The 19,838-nt window shown below is 46.6% G+C and overlaps 1 protein-coding gene across 1 annotated transcript in view; it reads left to right on the forward strand.

Moving 5' to 3' along the window:
• Positions 1 to 18,451, forward strand: part of LOC142588155 (kelch-like protein 10) — a 32,240-nt gene extending 13,789 nt beyond the window's left edge. The window contains exons 7-12 of the mRNA XM_075699654.1: positions 214 to 382; positions 1,960 to 2,114; positions 6,124 to 6,302; positions 10,300 to 10,419; positions 16,502 to 16,627; positions 18,351 to 18,451. Of these exons, the coding sequence (XP_075555769.1) occupies positions 214 to 382; positions 1,960 to 2,114; positions 6,124 to 6,302; positions 10,300 to 10,419; positions 16,502 to 16,627; positions 18,351 to 18,364 (763 nt within the window). The 3' untranslated portion in view covers positions 18,365 to 18,451. The remainder of the gene's footprint in view (positions 1 to 213; positions 383 to 1,959; positions 2,115 to 6,123; positions 6,303 to 10,299; positions 10,420 to 16,501; positions 16,628 to 18,350) is intronic.
• Positions 18,452 to 19,838: the final 1,387 nt, after the last annotated feature.

The raw sequence follows: 19,838 nt of genomic DNA on the forward strand, positions 1-19,838 counted from the left end.
GCGTGCTCGTTGGCGAAGCGTACTTCCAGTGTTACCCCGCTACATTGGTTGCCGCCAGCGTGCGATTAAAACGCGATAGTCTTTCATCGTTGCGGCTCATTAGGAAGCCGTTCATAAATTTTCGTTTATCGGTCTCGGGCTCATAGGTAAATGTGCTCGCGTTTGAAAGGCGCTCGCCGACCCACCGGCTGCTCTGTGCCGCGTACACCGCAGGGCGTACCACGGCGTCGCAGTGATCGACCAGTGTATCTACTTCGTGGGCGGCTTCAACGGCCGCGAGTGCTACCACTCGGTCATCTGCTTCGACGTGTCTCTGGCCAGATGGAGCTCCAAGTCGAACATGTCGTGCGCACGCTGCTACGTCAGCGTCGCCGTTCTCCAGGCAAGCACGGCCGACGAAAGGCAGCCATGCACATTTGCTGCAAATCCCTAGCTTTTTAAAGCAGCTTGCGTCAACTGCAGTATACGCGTTTGGCCTATGCGTATGTATACCAGGTATTCCTTTCTACGCACACGTTTAAAGCGAAAGCTTTACTGGCCGCGAACTTGCGATTTCGCCGTGGCCGTGCTCCGAGGAGGCACATGACGTCACACCGCGTTCCTCGTCGCTGCGCTCGCCTCCGCTCAATTCGCCAGCTGCGTCGCATGCCTGATAACATGTCGGAGGATTGAAAAGGAGAGCTCGCGTGCGCCGCAACCACAATTGAGGCGGCAGTATGGACGGCGACAATTCTGATAAGGAGGAGGATGCCTGGAATCGACATCGGAACGAGATGAAGAGGAAACGAATCGCCTGGGAAACAGACGAACAGCGCGCCGAACGACAGGCTAAATGCTGCAACATAGCTAGACAACCAGACTATAACCTGCACTTGCAATCAAGATTAACCAAGGCTAACCATGCTATGCCTTAGCTTTCGCTAGGTATATCCTGGCATAGCCGAGCTAAGACACTGCCTTTTTTTTTTTTGTCTGATAGGTGAGGTCGGTAGGCGAAAGAGGGAAGCCATGTAGGTTAACTGAAATCCTAAGCCTTGCATCACTTTTGAAATATGAAATATGAACGCTAGTAATTAAATATCAGAGACGTGCGAATAGAAGTTTTAATCGAATACGAATCGAATAGTGTCAGAAGCGTCTCGAATAGGAATCGAATACTGTCAGAAGCGAACAGAATGGAATCGAATATCGAATATACTTCGCAATAGCGTACGAATATTGCAGGGTCGTCTGACGATTTCTGTCAGAAACGTTTTTTTTTTTAGATCCTAGTATTTTCAACACTATGAAAGTTGTCATTACACTGCACAATATAAAGCATGTCTTATTAAAGCACAATGGGAGAGTTAGGAACAACTAAGCATTCTGTACAAAAATTCAGGATTCTTCAGAGCACACGTTGTCATGCATTATCAAATAATGTTTAGAAATAACAAATACATATTTCGTCCAATGAATGGACACAGATATTGTATGTTCAAATAGTACCAAACGATCCCCACTGCGGAGTGACATGTCTAAACAACGTATTACTTCGAGTCATTGTGGTTAACCTTAAAAGTCTGGCTGTCTGAACCATACAGCGTGCTGAAGTGTGTTATATCCATTTTGAATAGGCTGAAAGTTACCGCATTTTTGCGTCAGTTGTGTCTCTCACCATGCACAGTCGACGACGTTAAGTATTGTAGAACCATTCAAAAAAATATTCTCATTTTTTATACAGTGCCTATTCTATTCGAGGATCGAATCGCACACAACCGTGTTCGATTCGCCATTAGAAATCTTTTTGATGTGCGCACATTCCTATATTGAATGTGCCTGCGGTTGCCGCTAAGCCTTGTACGGCTTTGTCGCAGCCACACTTTAGCGATAACTTTGGTTTTGCGTTATTGTCAAACTGAGCTCGTACGAGATTTGAGCAGCAGTTCTCTAAACAGGGCGTGTCGCGTTGTCTCGCAGGGCTACATCTACGCCATGGGCGGCTTCGACGGTCGCGCGCGCTTCAAGACGGTGGAGCGGTACGACATCAAGAAGAACCAGTGGTACCCGGTGGCCGACATGAACGACCCCCGCAGCGACGCCGCCGCCGCGGTGGCGCGAGGACGCATCTACATGTGAGGTCGTGTTCGTACTCTGGTCTGCATGCTGCGCTTGAAACACGCACACGAAAGGAAGGAACAGACGGCACGAATGGAAAGAACAGACGGCACGAAAGGAAGGAACAGACGGCACGAAAGGAAGGAACAGACGGCACGAATGGAAGGAACAGACGGCACGAGCGTTGCCGGATAGTTTCTGTCGCGGATTTGCACTCGCGTTTTGACGCAAGAGGCGCGTGGCAAATTAAGCGAGAAGTAATAGAGGCGTTTCGCAATGAAGAGGTGGAGGGGTCGCGTGGGTCCGTGTGCCGTCCGTTGTGGCCACTGAAAAAGAATTCGCCTATCTTAGCAGGGCGTGTCACGGGATCGACTGATGTACTAAAGACAGTCGGTGTTTGTTCTTGTGGTTTAAATTGTTCCTCATTTCGTCGTGTTAGTTTCACCGCAACGTGGCGCTTGTAAGGTTCCTTAAGACTATAGGTGACGATTTGTCACCGCCCCGTTTCCAAGGGGATGTCATCGTCACCCAATTCAGCGAAACGTAAACCTTCCAGAAGCGCTTGGATTTAAAGTGGACGGACGCATGAGCCGGTCAGCATTTGAGATAAGCAAGACGCGTTTAAAGTATATTGGTGGGGAAAAAAAACAGGGAAGAGATTGGTACGACCGGATCCGTTACAGCCACATGTAGCAGGTACAAGATAAAGAAGTTCTGAGGAAGGGGGGGGGAATGGTTAAGGAGGTGTATACAAATATGCTAGGATGAAAAGCACGTATAGCATAACTGATGAACACAAGCAGGCTAGGTGACTATTTGTCGCCTCCCTGTTTCAATGGGAATGCCAATAAATCATCATCATCACCATAATCATCACCAGATAATGGTCCTTCTATAAAACTACCAATTGAGAGTTTGCAGCCGTGTCATTCGGTAGATCACTGAACTGACTGATTTCAATGAATCTATCCCTGTATTCAGAGTACCGACTAGGAGCTCTTTCTGGACTCCGCGCGACGAGTGCTCTAACAATGATAACGATGATTACTATTATTTCTATTGGCGTCGTGGTGAGAAGGTTCTAGTCAGCGTGGGTTAATCGGATATTACTGTTCCTATTCCTATATAGCCCTTGGTATTTCTCTACTTGTATTTTACCGACGTCTGTGACGATCCCGTCATCATTCCGTCTCTGATTTTTTTCAGCAATGACACCATCAATTACCAGTGAACAAGCTCGCGGGATTTAAACCTCAGGGCCTACTCAAGGTTGATTTTCTTTCCGGTTATCGCCGGGCTGACGTCTGTGCGATCTATTTTCATAATGATGATGGTGCTGATCGAGTAACTGTGGTCTTCAAAATGAGATGGCACGAGTAACCGCACCCCAGCGTATTACTCAAGTTCATATGCGACTTGGTATTCCGCTGCTTTTCGTATATAATAAGCATCTGATTACCCTATCGTATGCCATTTTCATTGGACGTTACTCTGGTTATTGTTTTTTATTTATAAATATACACTGATTCATTAGGCACGCTGAAGGCTCTTCACATGAAATACGAATATGAACCCCTGATAGCAGATATCTTAAACATGATAACAATAAACAAATACGACAGGTCACTTAGGTTTTGCTGGGTACCAAGCCATGTTGGTATACCGGGTAACGAAGCAGCTGATAGATGCGCATCAATGGCAGCGTACAAAAACATTAAAAATACAACACTCCCATATAAAGACAGTATCAATGCGATTCGGAAGGCCTTGACGTCAAAATGGCAATACGATTGGGACAAATGTTTAAGCAACAAGCTACACCTTATTAAACCTGCAATTGGCGAGTGGAAACCATGCAGTCATCAGCAACGGTTCTACGAGGTGATCTTGTGTCGACTTCGAATCGGACACGCTCATCTGACGCACAATTTCCTCCTCCGAAAACAAAACCCGCTAACCTGCGAAAAATGCCATGAAACTCTTACAGTCATACACATCCTAATAACATGTCCACACGTCGACACACTCAGACGTAGGTTTTTACACAGCCTGTATAATTTGCACATTCCATTACACCCTGCCCTATTACTAGCAGATGACCCCCTAGTGCCATTTGCTAACCTGTTAGTCTATTTAGAAAAAACTGGTTATTTACACCAACTATAATGGAATGCAGGTTTACCTGCTCAAACTTTGCGTTTCATTTTGTCTGATGCCTGGCGCAGCATGGCCTTGGTTGCCTTTGTTGCATTAAACACAAACTAACCAACCAACATATCTTTATTCATGAAGAAATTTATTTTCTTTCTCTATTTATTTGGAAGATTGGTGGCGCCTAAGAAGGAAAGAGTCAGATTAACGTCAAATAACCGCTGGTACATGGTGGCAGGATACAGTGTGATCATGCGTTTATTATGTTCACCGCTCCAATATTTGCGCTTTCATTACGGTCTTTAAATCCTAGATATTTTATGAAGGCCCTATGTTTGTCATTTATGCATTTAAGCTCTAACATTAAACCACGATATCTGCAATTTTCTCCGCATTGTTCTTTTTTTCATTTTTCTTTTCTTTTTCTTTCCACGAAGCGTTCAGGTTATCTTGTTGGTTAAAGTTCCTGTTTTACCCTGCCCATCCTAGCCTCAAAACTACGTACACTGCCCTTTAATTTAACGCGAAAAAACATTCCTGCCTGAAGGAGACATTGTGCTTCAAGGACCGCGTAGCGTTCGAGACCTCCAGCGCGCGAAGTGTTTTCCGCGCGCAGCGCCCTATATCGGAGGCTGTTCTTTAACGCCTCTCGGTGAATCCTACGATGAGAAACTGCCACAGAAACACATCTTCACACCAGTGCATTCGGTTAGACATCGAGAGTCCCTGCAGATGATCGCAAAATATTCGCCCAGGAATCGCCGCGGAGTGTCGTCGTAGGACAGTGACAGCGGAGGAGAGTGAGACACCCGTCAGGGGGCGCCGCCATGAACGTTGCTAGAGTTCTGCTGAGTTATATAGGGGTACGAGAAATACGAAATACAGGTTTAGGAAAATGAATAATGGCCCTATGCCTTACGTTTCCTAATTTGATGTTGTGCTTGAAATCTCGTGCCTGTAGAGTGTTGTCGGTGCTTTGAGCACAATGTTAACCGGAGGACAGGAGGCTATTACTGGGTGAACTTGGAAAATCTACAAATGAAGCGTTTCAGAAAGACAACGAGTTACCCATCTTTCAAAATGTGGAATGCTCGGAGCAAGAGCTGCATCGAATAACGTGTGGTGAATGACATGTGATAACTGATGGGCGGCTATAGCTAGTTTAGGTAGGTGGACATGAAAACTTACTGTCAGGAAGCTAACCAGTGTAGGCATCACGTTAGCGGTCTTGGTCAGCTGCATAGAAAAGCGTGCCATGAAAAGGAACCCCAAATAGGCGGAAACGTTATAGTGGATGGGCGCATTGGAAAGGATGTCGTTGTGGCGCATATCGAACTGCAAAGCAAGAAATCACAACGGGAAAAGCTTTATGATAATTCAAAGGGCAGTGCCTTATTGTTCAATGAAAGAGCACGGTGGCGGAAAAATAGTAACTAAAAGAAAAAAAATTGATGTCAACACTATTTTACATAGCGTGCGCAAATGCCGTCGAAATCATTGTTCGGGTTCCGGTTAAGAGCGTCACAACATGCATCCGGGTGTCAATGCACGTGAAAGTAGTTACTCTACCCCAGGTAATAAGTTTCAATGACAGTCAGAAGGACGTAAATTTGATTTATTTGTTTACATAATCAAGATATAGGCCATCTGTCGTGGAGACTTGTAAGGGTCGGCTGAAGGTTGGGGGGGGGGCGAAAGAATACAGAACATGCATTGAAATTGAAGCGAACTCTTCAGCTGGTCACATTTATTAGTACATGTTCCGCCTTCTTCATATATGAGCTCACGTAGAACAGAACAAGGGAAGTGGACTGCATCCCTATAGAGTACTTAACTGTAGTGATGGTAATTGTGATCACTCTCATTCTCGCGCAGCGTGGGCGGCTTCACGGGTATGGTGATATTGGACACCGTGGAATGTTACGACCCGTCGACCAATGTCTGGACCCGGGTGCTCACCATGGGCTCGCCACGTAGTGGCCTCAAGGCAGTCACCCACAAGGACATGATATACGTCATGGGTGGAAGCAGCGGCTTTGTGCGACTTTCCTCCAGTACGCATCTGCTCACTCGTTAGCACTCTAAACATGGTATCTGAAGGCAGCACAAAATGTTATTAAAAATTTGCGCTAGGCAATGTTCACTTCTCTAGACCGCGCATTACATTAGTTATCATTTTATCATTACTCTGGTCAAGTTACCTTTGTTGACGGCGCATTTATTCTTATCTAGGGCAAAGAGCACAGCTTGCTAAAGATGTGAAATATAGGCGAGCTATGGCGTTCGGTGTAGTAGGTTTGATTCGCATAAAGCGGATGAACGAGATAAGCACAGTCCGCGGCCACCTTCCGAGGCTATTCGGAGCGATTCGCCGCATAGCGAGAGAGAGAGGGGGGGGGGAGCAAAGTTAGTTTCTCCCGAAAGGCGAAGCGTTGATAGCGATAGCAAAGTATTAGACAATTACACGAAGTTAGATTTCCAGTTGGTCGGCCGTTTAAGTTGCAGTAAACATTCTGAATGTAAATGGAGCTTGAAAAGGGGCCTAGTTGGTGCAGCTTCAGCGTTCTGTGGCGCTGTGGCAGGCTTGTTGACACACGTAGCACAAGGCAAGGAACACGATAAGTGAAGCCCAAACTACTTCAAAATGGGAAGAGGGGTGGGTAAGGAAAGTACAAGTCACACGTAATGAACACATGCACGTAAGATTACCTTACTAATAAATTAACCAGCATGGCGTCACACACGCACAGGCAAGCATGAAGGGCTCTCATTCAATGACCGCGAGCAGCACTCGCATCGCCACACTAGCGTGATGAAGAGCGCCGGCAGCAAACGAGCGAACGCGCTTCATGCTGCCTATCGCTTCAACGCGTTTCCAATCAAATCTTGCGCGCTGAAACTTGCGCCACCTCCAAGAAGCGGAAAGACTGTGCACATGAAGCCATCGACCATCTCGGCTTGCCTATCGTTTGCACCCACCGAAGATTACCTCCGAGATAGGACGCGGGGCCCGCACATACGCTCAGCCGCATCACGCGCATCCACGGCCTGGCTAGAGGACGAGACGCGCACTCACCTTTTCCCTCCTTTACCCCAGCGCGCGTTTGATCACGTGACCTTCAATATTAGACGCGCCTGGGGAACTGTACACGCGTCAAGCCTCGGCTCATCCTCGCGCGCTCTCTCTCATGCCAACAGCAAACGGCGCACGGGGTGCGACCTTATCGCAATTGGAGGTCATACGAAACATCACGGCGACGGCGAAAATTCGCCTGGAGTTTCCATAAAATGTTATCGCAATAAAAAAAATGCTGCATGGTGGGTTTTACCGAACTTAAACACGTTTTGGAAATGATCAATAAACCCGCCCAGGCCCTATGGAATGCTGCCCCGATTACCTACAGTGCTTATTTTTAGTATGACAGGCAGCGAAACTCACACAATTTAAGTTTAATATAATAGCGTTTGCCCTTTCTATGTCGTAATCGAGCCAATTTCCGTACTTATTATGACGCGCCGACAAGCAGGATGGCTACTGGCTGGGCTTTATTTGACGTGACGACAACGTAGATAGTTTCAGCATCGAGCACGTTTCACACACACACGTCTTACGAAGTCACTGCGAACAAAAAATGCTTAAGAGCGGCACTTAATCGTTTTTTCTTTTGCTAGGTGTAAAATGGTCTTGCGAGAACTTTGAGGTGTATTCGCCAGCAATCATTTCTTTATTATTAGCTTTTTTTGTGGCTTACGAATTCATCCTCTCATGGTACGCGGGTCATTTCTTGCTGTCACAGAAACGCGACTTGCTACAGCATAACTGATTCCTTTCGGTGCCCCTTTGCTAAAGAAATGCTACAAACTGAACCACGAAGAGAGATTACAGGAGCCATAATGTGCTTGTTTAAATAGGTCTTTTCAAATCGGAAATAAATTCCTGTACTGACAACATCCACCTACCGCTTATCCACAACAAAAGCTTCAGAACGATATTCAGTCACAAACGAGAAAATGCAGGAAATACTGCTCCCCCTGCTGCCTACACCCCCCCCCCCCCCACCCCACTCAAAAATTGCGACGAGTCCCCTTTCCCCACCCTCTGTGCTTTAGGAAGTACTTCCCTCGTTGAGACTGCCGGCACTCGCCCAGGGTGAGCTTCGTTTGAACGACTTTGACGCGAGCAGGTCAAGTCGAAAGTCATGCAAGCTGACCCAGCCCGACCCGATCGCGTTTACGTTCTTCTTGCGCAGCAGGTTGAGCGATTCAAACCGACGACTTCCTTTGCCTGCAGGTGGGTTGACCAAACTCACCTCGACGCTCACTCGTCTCGTCCCCATAAAGTTTACACGAATCCGACGACCGGTTTTCAACCCGACAAGTCGACTCAACCGGACTTTATCGGGTTCACGTCAGCGTAGCTATAAGCCCCATAGTTGTCCAGAAAAAGAGAGAACGCCGCAGGCATGCGTGACACGCGCATGCAGCGAAAAAATTGGCGTGTAACAATAAGGAAGACAACACAGCAAGTGGTCGTCGTCGTCTGAAAGGGAGTTGGGAGAGTGATTTCCTTGACCAACCCATCAAGCAAGCTGCCTTACCATCGTGTTCATCTCAATGTCAACGTCATATATTTCATCAGAAGGAATCAGCTGGGCAATGTGAAGGCATGCTATGGATACAAAGGACAAGGAAGGAAATTCGTTGTCGCATGTTCCTTTGGAGCATTTGTTGCAGCTGCATTCTTTATGTGTCACGTACTGACTAAACGATTCGCCACTTCCTCCGTCACAATTTTTGATACCACTGAGACGTAGCTGTTCTTGAGGGACCAGGCCGGCTTTGATAATAGAGTTTCATACAATAATTACTACAGGGAACTTTGGCGCTAGTGTATAGGGAAGCTACAAGCCCGGTGGTTCAGCCAGCATGGTAGTGGTTGGTAGTAATATGCATTTTCTTAAAAACTTCGCCCTTCTGGCTTCTCTGAATGGCTTCGTCACTTTATAAACTAGTCAGTTTCAAGAAAGCACTGTGCAATAAATAATTAAACCAGCACTATTAAAATTGTCTGATGGCAGAATTCGAGCGCATGACCTCTAGCACAGAAGCCGCATGTTGAAATCAGTACTCCACGGACGCATACGTCGACTAGCAGCCATAGAAAGCCCTCATAAACTTCTCGCTGGCAATTCAGCGCGTGGAGACCTTGGCACTTTTCAAATTGGCCACCTCGACAGGCTGAACCGCTCCGATTAGTGGCATTTGTGCGTGTTCGCGTAGTATTGTGCATTTATAAACGTATAAATTGGTGTGAAACTTAAGGCAAGACAAAGACAGATACAGCGTTATAAACGAAGCCACAAGAACGTCTGAAGCCACAAGCACGAAGATCAGACAAATCCATATACTACACATGGTTCTCATGGTGGCTGAACGATCGCAACATCATAGTTGCCTCTAGTAATTCTTGTAGTAATTTATGTAGGAATAGTTTTGATGCCTTGGTCACTTGGCGATTAGTTTACAGATGAATGTACCCAAGCGAACGATTGTGGCCTCCGACAGGCCTGGATTCAATGGTTCGGTGATGATGTTGGGTGGAAAGTGGATGCAAGGGTGTGAGCAGTGAGGGAGAGGAAGAAAGAGAGGCGTCACCGGGTAATGGAAAGACTGGCGCAGAGGTAACAACGGGCGTTGACTGGTTGACGCCAGGATGAAGTCATTAGGTCCCCGGCTAGGCCGGCTGTTAGCTGCGGAGTAAACACAAATCCTTCGCCCTCACCGATATCACTGTTCGTGGCATAAGCGCTGTTTTCTGCGCCTTTAAGGAGCATAAGGTAGCAGCCGACAACATGATAGCGTGAGTAAATCTCCCCCATTCTTACTTTATTTCAACAAATAAAACGAAAAAACATTTAACTATAGCTTTGATTGATGAATACGCCCTGCTTGTCACAGCAGGTTTCCGCTTCGCTGAGCGTTTTATTAATTTTTTTTTCTTCGTCTTTGATAGCGACGGGCCCCGCCTTCTTTTCCTTCACTGCTTTCCAGTGGTGGCGTTGGACGTGACACGAGCTCGCTTCACGGAGCTTCCGGCCATGCCAGTGGCGAAGAGCAATTTCGCTGCAGTGGCTCTCGAAGGCCGCATCTACACTATCGGGGGATTCAATGGTAAGCCGAGCCTACATACACGCCCGTTCACATTACATGCGGCATCGCCAGCCTTTTCCCTTTTTTTTTGCCGATTATTGAATCGCTTCAGGCACATGCAGTCGAGAGCTAGCCGAGGTAAGGGCTCAAGCCTACAAGGTTACTACGGAGAACCAGTAGCTAAGAGAGGACTTTGATAACGTCAATGCGAGAAATTATAGAACTCAAACAGCGCAGCCGGAACATGAACACTGAAGTGAAAGGCGTCCCGTTTGTTATTAACGAAGACATGTAGGGAAAACGATGCAGAAGGTGGCTATGCATCGTAACGACTCTTTCTGAAGGTGACATTGATATATTCGATAGGACGCTGTACTACGTCAAATCGGAACCAGATGTCGTCGTGAAGTTCTAATGTCGCTCAGCTCGTGACAAGGTGCTTTCTGCTGCCAGAAAATCGAGACTGAACGTCAGTCTCCTCGTGTTTGAGGGTGATGACCCACTATATGCTAACGAGCATTTCTGTGTTGAAGACAAAGCATTGAATTAAGCAAAGCTCGCGAGCTCAAGAAAGAGAACAACTGGAAGTTCGTTTTCACTTCTGAGGGGAAAATTTTAGCCAGAAGGACGGGCAATTCCCCAGTCCTTCACGTTACATGCAAAAGAGATCTTACGAAAATTGTGTAAACGTGTACCGCATCTTAGCATAAACTTTCTATCTTCATGTACTACTCATTTAGTGACATAGACAAAGTAACGAAAGATCATTTTTTCCATATTCCACTGCAAAATCCGTAGCGTCTGAAAAAACCTAAATACTCTACTAGCTCATCTCTCCATGCATACATTTGCTTTTGATGTCATTGAATTAAGTGAAACTTGGCTCAAGGATAGTGAATTGGTCTCTATACTTGGTGATAAGATGTCATCGCTTCCAAAAAACTCACGCACACGTGGAGGTGGTGTTGCACTCTTTCTTACACTTTACCTTCAAGGTTCTGTTCACTGCGTCTCCCAGTGATGAAGACACTGAAGCACTGTTCAATTAGCTTAGTTGTGGTTTTGTTAATGGGGGGGTCTACCGCCCTCCCAACTCGGCAATGGCATCGTTTTTAGGGCAGTTCGAATCTCTTGGCTACCGTATCTCAAGCAAATCGCTGCCACATTGTCGTTGTTGGCAATTTTAATGTAGATTTAACAAATGATGCGAATCGTAACTATAGCTTGCTTCCCAGTCATTCCAACTCCACAATCGCATAACTGAGTCTACTCGAGTAACCGGCACACCTACTTCGTTAATTGATCATGCTCTAACGAACACTGATACCGTAGTGTGTTCTGGTGTATCATCATAATTATCATCATCACCCCATCCATGTCCACTGCAGGACGAAGGCCTCTCCCTGCGACCGCCAATTACCCCTGCCCTGCGCCAACCGATTCCAACTTGCACCCGCGAATTTCCTAATTTCGTCGCACCATCTAGTCTTCTGCCGTCCTCTACCGCGCTTCCCTTCTCTTGGTACCCATTCTGTCACCCTAATGGTCCAACGGTTCTCTAGTCTGCGCATTACATGACCTGCCCAGAGCCATCTTTTTCCCTTAATGTCTATTAAAATGTCGTCTATTCCCGTTTGCTCTCTGATCCAAACCGCTCGCCTTCTGTCTCTTAAAGTTATGCCTAGCATTCTTCGTTCCATCGCTCTTTGCGCGGTTCTTAACTTGTTCTCAAGTTTCTTTGTCAGCCTCCAAGTCTCTGCGCCGTATGTCAGCACTGGTAAAATGCATTGATTGTATACTTTCTGTTTCAGTGATAACGGTAAGCTCCCAGTCAGGAGCTCATGATGTCTGCCGTATGCGATCTAACCCATTTTTATTCTTCTGTGAATTTCCTTCTCATGGTCAGGGTTCCCTGTGATTAGTTGACCTAGATAAACGTACTCCTCCACAGACTCTAGAGGCTGATTTGCGATCTTGAACTCTTGTTCCCTTGCCAGGTTATTTATCATTATCTTTGTCTTCTGCATATCAATCTTCAGCCCCACTCTTACACTCTCACTGTTAATGTCCTCAATCATTTGTTGTAACTCCTGTGCATTGTTGCTGAATGGAACAATATCATCGGCAAACCGAAGGTTGGTGAGGCATTCGCCGTCGATCTTTACTCCTAAGCTTTCGCAGTTTAATAGCTTGAATGCTTCTTTTAAGCACGCAGTGAATAGCATTGGAGAGATTGTGTCTCCTTGCCTGACCCCTTTCTTTATAGTGGCACATAAGAAAAGTGGGTATCTTCCCACTTTTCTTGTGTAGAATTATGGTGGCTGTGGAATCTCTGTAGATATTTTCCACGGTATTTACGTAAGCCGTCTGTACTCCCTGATTACGCAATGCCTCAATGACTGCTGGTATCTCTACTGAATCAAATGCTTTTTTCGTAATATATCAAAGCCATATAGAGACGCTTATTGTACTCTGCGGATTTCTCAATAACCTGGTTAATGACATGGATGTGATCCAGTGTAAAGTAACCTTTTCCGAAGCCCGCCTGTTCCTTTGGTTGACTAAAGTCCAGTGTTGCCCTTATTTTATTGGAGATTGTTTTGGTAAATATTTTATATAATACTGGGAGTAAGCTAATTGGCTTATAATTTTTAGTTCTTTAACGTCGCCCTTTTTGTGGATTAGTATAATGTTTGCATTCTTCCAGTTTTCTGGGACCCTAGCAGTCGATAGACACTTCGCATAGAGAGCCGCCAGTTTTCCTACCATTATGTCTCCTCCGTCTTTGATTAAATCGACTGTTATTCCATCCCCTCCTGCCGTTTTTCCCCGTTTCATGTCTTGTAAGGCATTTCTGACCTCACCTCTAGTTGTAGGAGGAGTTTCTGTATACTGTTCATTATTGTTTCGAATAGAGTGCTTCTGAGTCCTCTGGGTACTGTAAAGGTCAGTATAGAATTATTCCGCTGCTTTTATTATTCCTTCGAGATTGCTGATGATATTACCCTGCTTATCCTTCAGTGAATACATCTTGGTCTGTCCTATGCCGAGTTTCCTTCTCACTGATTTCAAGCTGCGTCCATTTTTAACGGCTTCTTCAGTCTTTCTCACGTTATAATTTCTAATATCACTTATTTTCGCTTTGATGATCAGTTTTTACAGTTCCGCGAATCCTACTTTATCTCTTAAGTTGGACACTTTCATTCTTTGTCGTTTCTTTATTAGGTCCTTTGTTACTTGGGAGAGCTTGCCTGCTGGTTGCCTTGGTGCTTGCCTCCCACTTCAATTGCTGCCTCTGAAGCCAGCCTCGTTACAGTTCCATTCATTACCTCTATGTCATCATCATCATCATCATCTCTCTGTCCTAAGGCTGCATATTTGTTTACAAGTACCAGCGTAAATTTGTCTGCTTTTACCCTTACTGCCTCTAAGTTGACCTGTTTTTTCTTGACCAACTTAACTCTTTCTTTGTTCAAATTGAGGTGAATCCTAGTCCTCACTAGCGTATGATCACTGCACTTTACCCTACCTATTACTTCTACATCCTGCATTATACTGGGATCAGCAGGAAGTATGAAGTAAATTTCATTTTTCGTTACACCATTAGGGCTTTTCCAGGTCCATTTTCTGTTGCTACATTTCCTGAAGAAAGTTTTCATTATTATAAGTGTATTCCTTTCTTTCAAATTCTACCAGCATCTCTCCTCTAGCGTTTCTAGAATTGACACCGTAGTATCCAATTGCCTGTTCACCCGCCTGCTTTTTCCCCACTTTTGCATTGAAGTGCCCCATTACTACTGTATACCGCGTTTGCACATTTCTCATCGCTAATTCAACATCTTCATAAAACTGATCTACTTCCTCATCGTCGTGGCTGGATGTTGGAGCGTAGGCTTGTGCTACCTTTAATCTATACTTCCTATTGAGTTTGATTACGACTACTGCTACCCTCTCGTTGATGCTGTAGAATTCGTCAGTGTTGCCCGCTATGTCTTTATGGATTAGGAATCCTACCCCGTATTGCTTCTTATCCGGGAGACCTCTATAGCAGAGGACATGGCCGTTATTCAGCAATGTGTAATCCTCACCAGTTCTTCTAATCTCACTAAGGCCGATAATATCCCAAACAATGTCTGATAGTTCTTCAAAGAGTCCTGCTTAGCTAGCCTCACTCGAGAGGGTTCAGGTGTTAAACGTTGCAAGGGTCAGTTTCCATGGGCGGCCTGTCCTGACCCAGGTATTCTTAGCACTGGTTGCTGCGTTGCAAGTCTGACCGCCGCCTTGATCAGGTGCTCCGCAGCTACTGGAGACTGAGGGCAATTGGTTCATTGAGATCATTTCAGTAGGGAGGTTGTGGCCGAATACTGCACAAGGGAGGCCAATTCCTGTTCTGGTGAGGGAGTGTCTTTGTTCAAGCTTAGTGTGCCTTCCTAATTTAGTTGTACCTGGATTAGTATAGCCCCACTCGCTCTCGGCATCTTTCGCCGGTGTCAGGCGCCACTCCGAGCCTGTAGATGTAGTGCACTGGAGGATGTCATACGTAGATACACCGTCGTCAAAAAAAAGGGGGGGTGGAGGATTTGAACTTCCGACTACCGCAACCGAGCCTAAGAAATAGCTCAGTAATATAATCCCGCAGGCGACTAGGCTACCTTGTCGCCGATAAGTACGGCCCAGAGGACCTTACATGCCTAAGAGATCCGCTAATTTGTCCGCCCTTTGCGGGTTTTTGCTGATCGGCATAGGTTCCACGACGTAGTGTCAATTCTCGGTTGTCCTAGCCTTTTGTTTCCCGCATCTTACGCGTGCACGTGGTCCTGAGCGCGCCGAGGTACACGATATATTTTTGCTGAATTTGAACAGCGTTTAACTCTTGTGCGTAAAAATTTTTTAAAAAGGGAAAAGTTTTTCAGCGCTCACCGAGAGGCCCCGAGTGTCGTATGATCCGCTCGTCGCGTCTGCTTGTCTCTTGTCGTCCGAAAAACTCGCGTTCCCGGTTGTCTATTCACAATGTTCCCTAGCATATTGATAAATGATAAAGCCATAGATGGAGCATTTCTAGTGAATTGTTAAGCCGTGCTGCTGGCCGCAATGGCGTTCAAGGCCGACCAATGTGCGTTCTGACCGCATAGATGGCACTCAACTTCTGGTGTATACAGCAACCCTATGACCACACGCCGATATTCCTGGTATGCAAAAATCAGAGGTGTGGAAAAGCCAAGCGCATACGCGAATAGATTACGTCATGTTCCGCGACATATTATGTCAAAGTGACTTTTATGCTACCTATGACCATGATGCCAATCTGTATCTGCATGACTCCTGACAGTGTTCGCAGTCGTATCTTGTCTCGCTTGGTACCAGCTGTCAAGTGTATGCAGTGTTGACGATAAGCTTGTTTAAAAGGAACCTCTTAAAATTTTGATAAGTTGAAGGGTCCTTGAACCACTTTTTATCGAAGTGGAGAAAGACATTTGAAGTGAAGAACCACTTTGCCGCAAAAAGTACTTCAATGCGTTCAGCAGAAGCAAAGTTATCGGCAATCAAACGTGGCCTCAGTTGTGCTCCCCTTTCTCCTCCAATGCCTTGCACTGCGAAGGCTACGGTGGAGACGTCACCGTGACGCGCAGTGCGCCACGGTGGCGATTTTTCGATTTGGTGCCTATGCCGCGCTAAACTCAAGCCAAGTGCGGCTGTCCTCAGAGAGCCGCAGTGCACTTAGCCATTGAACTCGTGGCGGCACCTCGCGGCGGCCGCGGTGTAGCAAAACGCAGCGACCAATAGCAGCCGTGTATTGGAGTGTGCTTTATGACGAAATAAAGCACACAGAAAAGAGCGAGGATCATGGGGTGTTTGAAACGAGAGCGTTTGAGAAAAAGGTGACCGCGCTCAGATTGCGAGCTCCACGGACTGCGTACGACAGCAGAACTTGTCCGAGATGTTCACAACAAATGCTACCCGCGGACTATGTTATTTCACCAATCCCGAGGGCTGGTTCAGGGCCCCTTTAAGCTTCAGTAGTTCTTCGTGCATAAAATAACATATTGTGTGTGGTTCTTCATCAAATCTGTTACACGATTGACCCTTCTTCATCCCTTAACAGGAGTGACAACCGTGTCGCGGGTGGACCGGTACGACATAGAAAACAAGAAGTGGTATCCGGCTCCCGAGCTCGGCACGAACTGCAGTGCAGCCTCAGCTTGCGTCGTTCACGATGTTGGCAACGTTGGTAGGTGTCATCAGCATCGTGAGCATGATCAACATCCCATAGTTATACCCAGTGTTTGCCATACGCAGTAATGTTTAGGATTGTAGGATTAAAGATAACGAGAAAATTGTGGCTATAGAACAATCACCGGTTGACGCTAGCACGTGTAGAAAGCAATTGGGAAGATTGAGGAACCAGGTAACCGGCGGTCTTCCTAGAGCAGTGGGGTTAGCACACAAGAAATAGAAGTTGCACCTTGGAGCAATGGAAAGGCCATGGAAACAAACATACACGGACCCAACGCGCATGTCGGTATCTGGCTGAAGCGATGCGTTCCTGAAGCGGTTAACGCTCCAAAATTGCGCCGTGCTTTGTAGCATAGCCATTACATGACTTCACATGGAGTCCCCCGCAAAGCGACCCACGTGACCGTGTACTACGCTGTATCCGATTAGATTAGCAACAGCAGCCTGGTTGCGCTCACTGCGCGGCAAAGGTTAGGTAAGGGTTACGGACGGGATCCCAAGGAAAGGGAAGCGTAGCAGGGGGCGGCAGAAAGTTAGGTGGGCGGATGAGATTAAGAAGTTTGCAGGGACGGCATGGCCACAATTAGTACATGACCGGGGTTGTTGGAGAAGTATGGGAGAGGCCTTTGCCCTGCAGTGGGCGTAACCAGGCTGATGATGATGATGATGATAACTTTCCAACTATCCCGGTCATGTGCTAATTGTGGCCATGTAGTCCCTGCAAACTTCTTGATCTCATCAGCCCTCCTAACTTTCTGCCGCCCCCTGCTACGCTTCCCTTCGCTGGAATCCACTCTGTAACCCTTAATAACCATCGGTTATATTCCCTCCTCATTACATGTCCTATATATGCCCAGTTTACTAGTGTTATACTACAGGACCGGCCCGTTCAATTTACTCGGCGAGAAACCGACAGAGCCGAGGAGGAGGAGGTGGTGGTTATATAAGAAGAGGGGAAACACGGCAACAGTCTAATAGACTAGAGGACACCTCAACGGAGGTGACCTGGCAGACGCACCAGGCTTTGATTACACTTTGAAGCATAACACTTTGAGCATAACACTTTGATGCGGCGCCACTTCAGGACTCGATCGGCAAGCCGTTGATCGTGCTTCACAGTTCTGGACACTTGTTTCTGCTTCGGGTAAAATGAAATTTTCCGCTTGAATGGTTCATGCCGCATTGCGCGTATATCGGTGATATTTTAGCGCACAATGTTTCTTCTTTCACCTCTGTAAAGCTGGATTCGATACGACGGGACGGATACTGATTCACTCAGCGGACAAACATGGTTCGTGTCTCGGTGTTGCCGCGTCGGGCCAAGCACAAGGGCGGCACAGACGAGCGGCTTCACAGCGCTATTGGTCGCAGCTCTTGAGCCACGGCACTCTTGCTTGCGAACTGAATCTCCAGATATCCGTCCCTTCGTCCGAATCCTGTTGACGAACTTTTTTACTCAGCATTTTCTTTCTTTGTTTCTAATCGAAAAAAAACCCTCTCTACTCCCCAGACCGTCCGTCCGTCTGTCTGTCTGTTATGCCTATCTGTCTGTCTGCTACGACTCTCTGTCTGTTATGGCTGTCTATCTGTTATGACGGTCTATCTTGTCTGTCTGTTATGAGTGTCTGTCTTGTCTGTCTGTATTGACTGTCTGTTTCTGTCCTGTCTTCTTTTCATGACAGTTTTATCTCCGTTTCTTTTTTGATTTCTTTATCTAGCGCCATGGTTATGAGCCAGCAGCGTTGCGATCACCTGCGGAACGAAACTACAGCGACCAGCTTCCCCTGCCGATTCAAATTAAAAACGTTTTCGTTGGACTTCATAACGTTTATATCTCATTTTCTTCCCTTATTTCACTATCTCGCTTCCTGGATATGCAACAGGCCTTCGTCCTATTAGTTGCACGACATGGAAAACGCCGACATAGGCCTACGCTGAAGTTCTGAAAGGAGTGTGGCGCCATCTGCTGACTTGAGGAGTGAAACTGAGTACTACAGGGCCTGACTCCCTGCCTTGGTTGGCTGCGTAGCTATATCGAATGTGAAGCACTATTCCCCCTTTTTTTTATTATGTAGCTTTTAGAAGCAGAGCTAACAAGTTATACCCGTCGTGGTTGCACAGTGGCTATGGTGTTGGGCTACTGAGCCCGAGATCGCGGGATTGAATCCCGGCCGCGGCGGCCGCATTTCGATGGGTGCGAACTGTGAAAACACCCGTGAACTTAGATTTAGGTGCATGTTAAAGAACACCAGGTGGTCGAAATTTCCGGAGTCCTCCGCTACGGCGTGCCTCATAATCATAAAGTGGTATAAATGTTATAAACAGGCATAAGGTGCCTCAGAAAGGCTGGCCAACGTTTCGATAGGAGGACCTATCTTCGTGAAAGGCGGCCTCGTCATCCTCGGCATGTTAGCTTTAAAGGGCTAGTGCAGTGACGTCACTTGCAGTTGTGGTCGGTGGCGGCTGGTTGTAAAGGGAGAGACATCAAAGAGAATGAGCGCTGTCGCCTGATCACTGTGAGCGTGGTTCCCAAGGCGAGAGGACGAGAGTGGGAAGGCGGGGAGGAAAGAAAAGCAGAGAAAGAAAAAAGGGAGGCACCGACAAAAAAGGGAAAGAACCAGAAGAACAGGAGGGCTTGGGGTAGGGGGGGGGTGTTGGGGAAGCGAGAGGTTAGGGAGCATTCAGGGGTGTCGTTGGCGGCGTGTTTTTGTGACTTTAGAAGAGCCGGTCAGGGGGTCAATGCACGAGTATTAAAGACCCAAAAAGACATCAGTTGAAAGTGTAACTTCAGTAGCGTAGCAAATATGCATTGAGCAATTTTGAAGGAGTTAAGGTGAGGACAAGGAGTCTGGGGTGTAATGCATGGTGTAACTGGAAGGCAGCGGCATGGTCTTTCAAGGGACGTTAGGCCCAGTAGCTCAACGTAGGTGTAGCTACGGCTGTATGCAGAAATGGCGATGCCCTGTGTGGCTGAGGCGCCGAAAAAGGTATACTGGCGTCTGGGACTTTAGAATGTGTTGGTGAGGGTTTTTCAAAAAATGTATATATAACAAAAAACAGACAAAAGAAAAAAGAAGGGGGGGGGCGTACTGAAACCGGAATAACAAATAGGAAATGACGTGTGCAGAAGCGGACGGGGGCAGGTGTATTTGGGAAAGGGGGTCGTACAGTTGATATAAACGTCAAAATATGAAAAGTATATTAAA

The sequence above is a fragment of the Dermacentor variabilis genome, chromosome 7 (assembly GCF_050947875.1).
Source record: "Dermacentor variabilis isolate Ectoservices chromosome 7, ASM5094787v1, whole genome shotgun sequence".
NCBI classification, from domain to species: Eukaryota; Metazoa; Arthropoda; class Arachnida; order Ixodida; family Ixodidae; genus Dermacentor; species Dermacentor variabilis.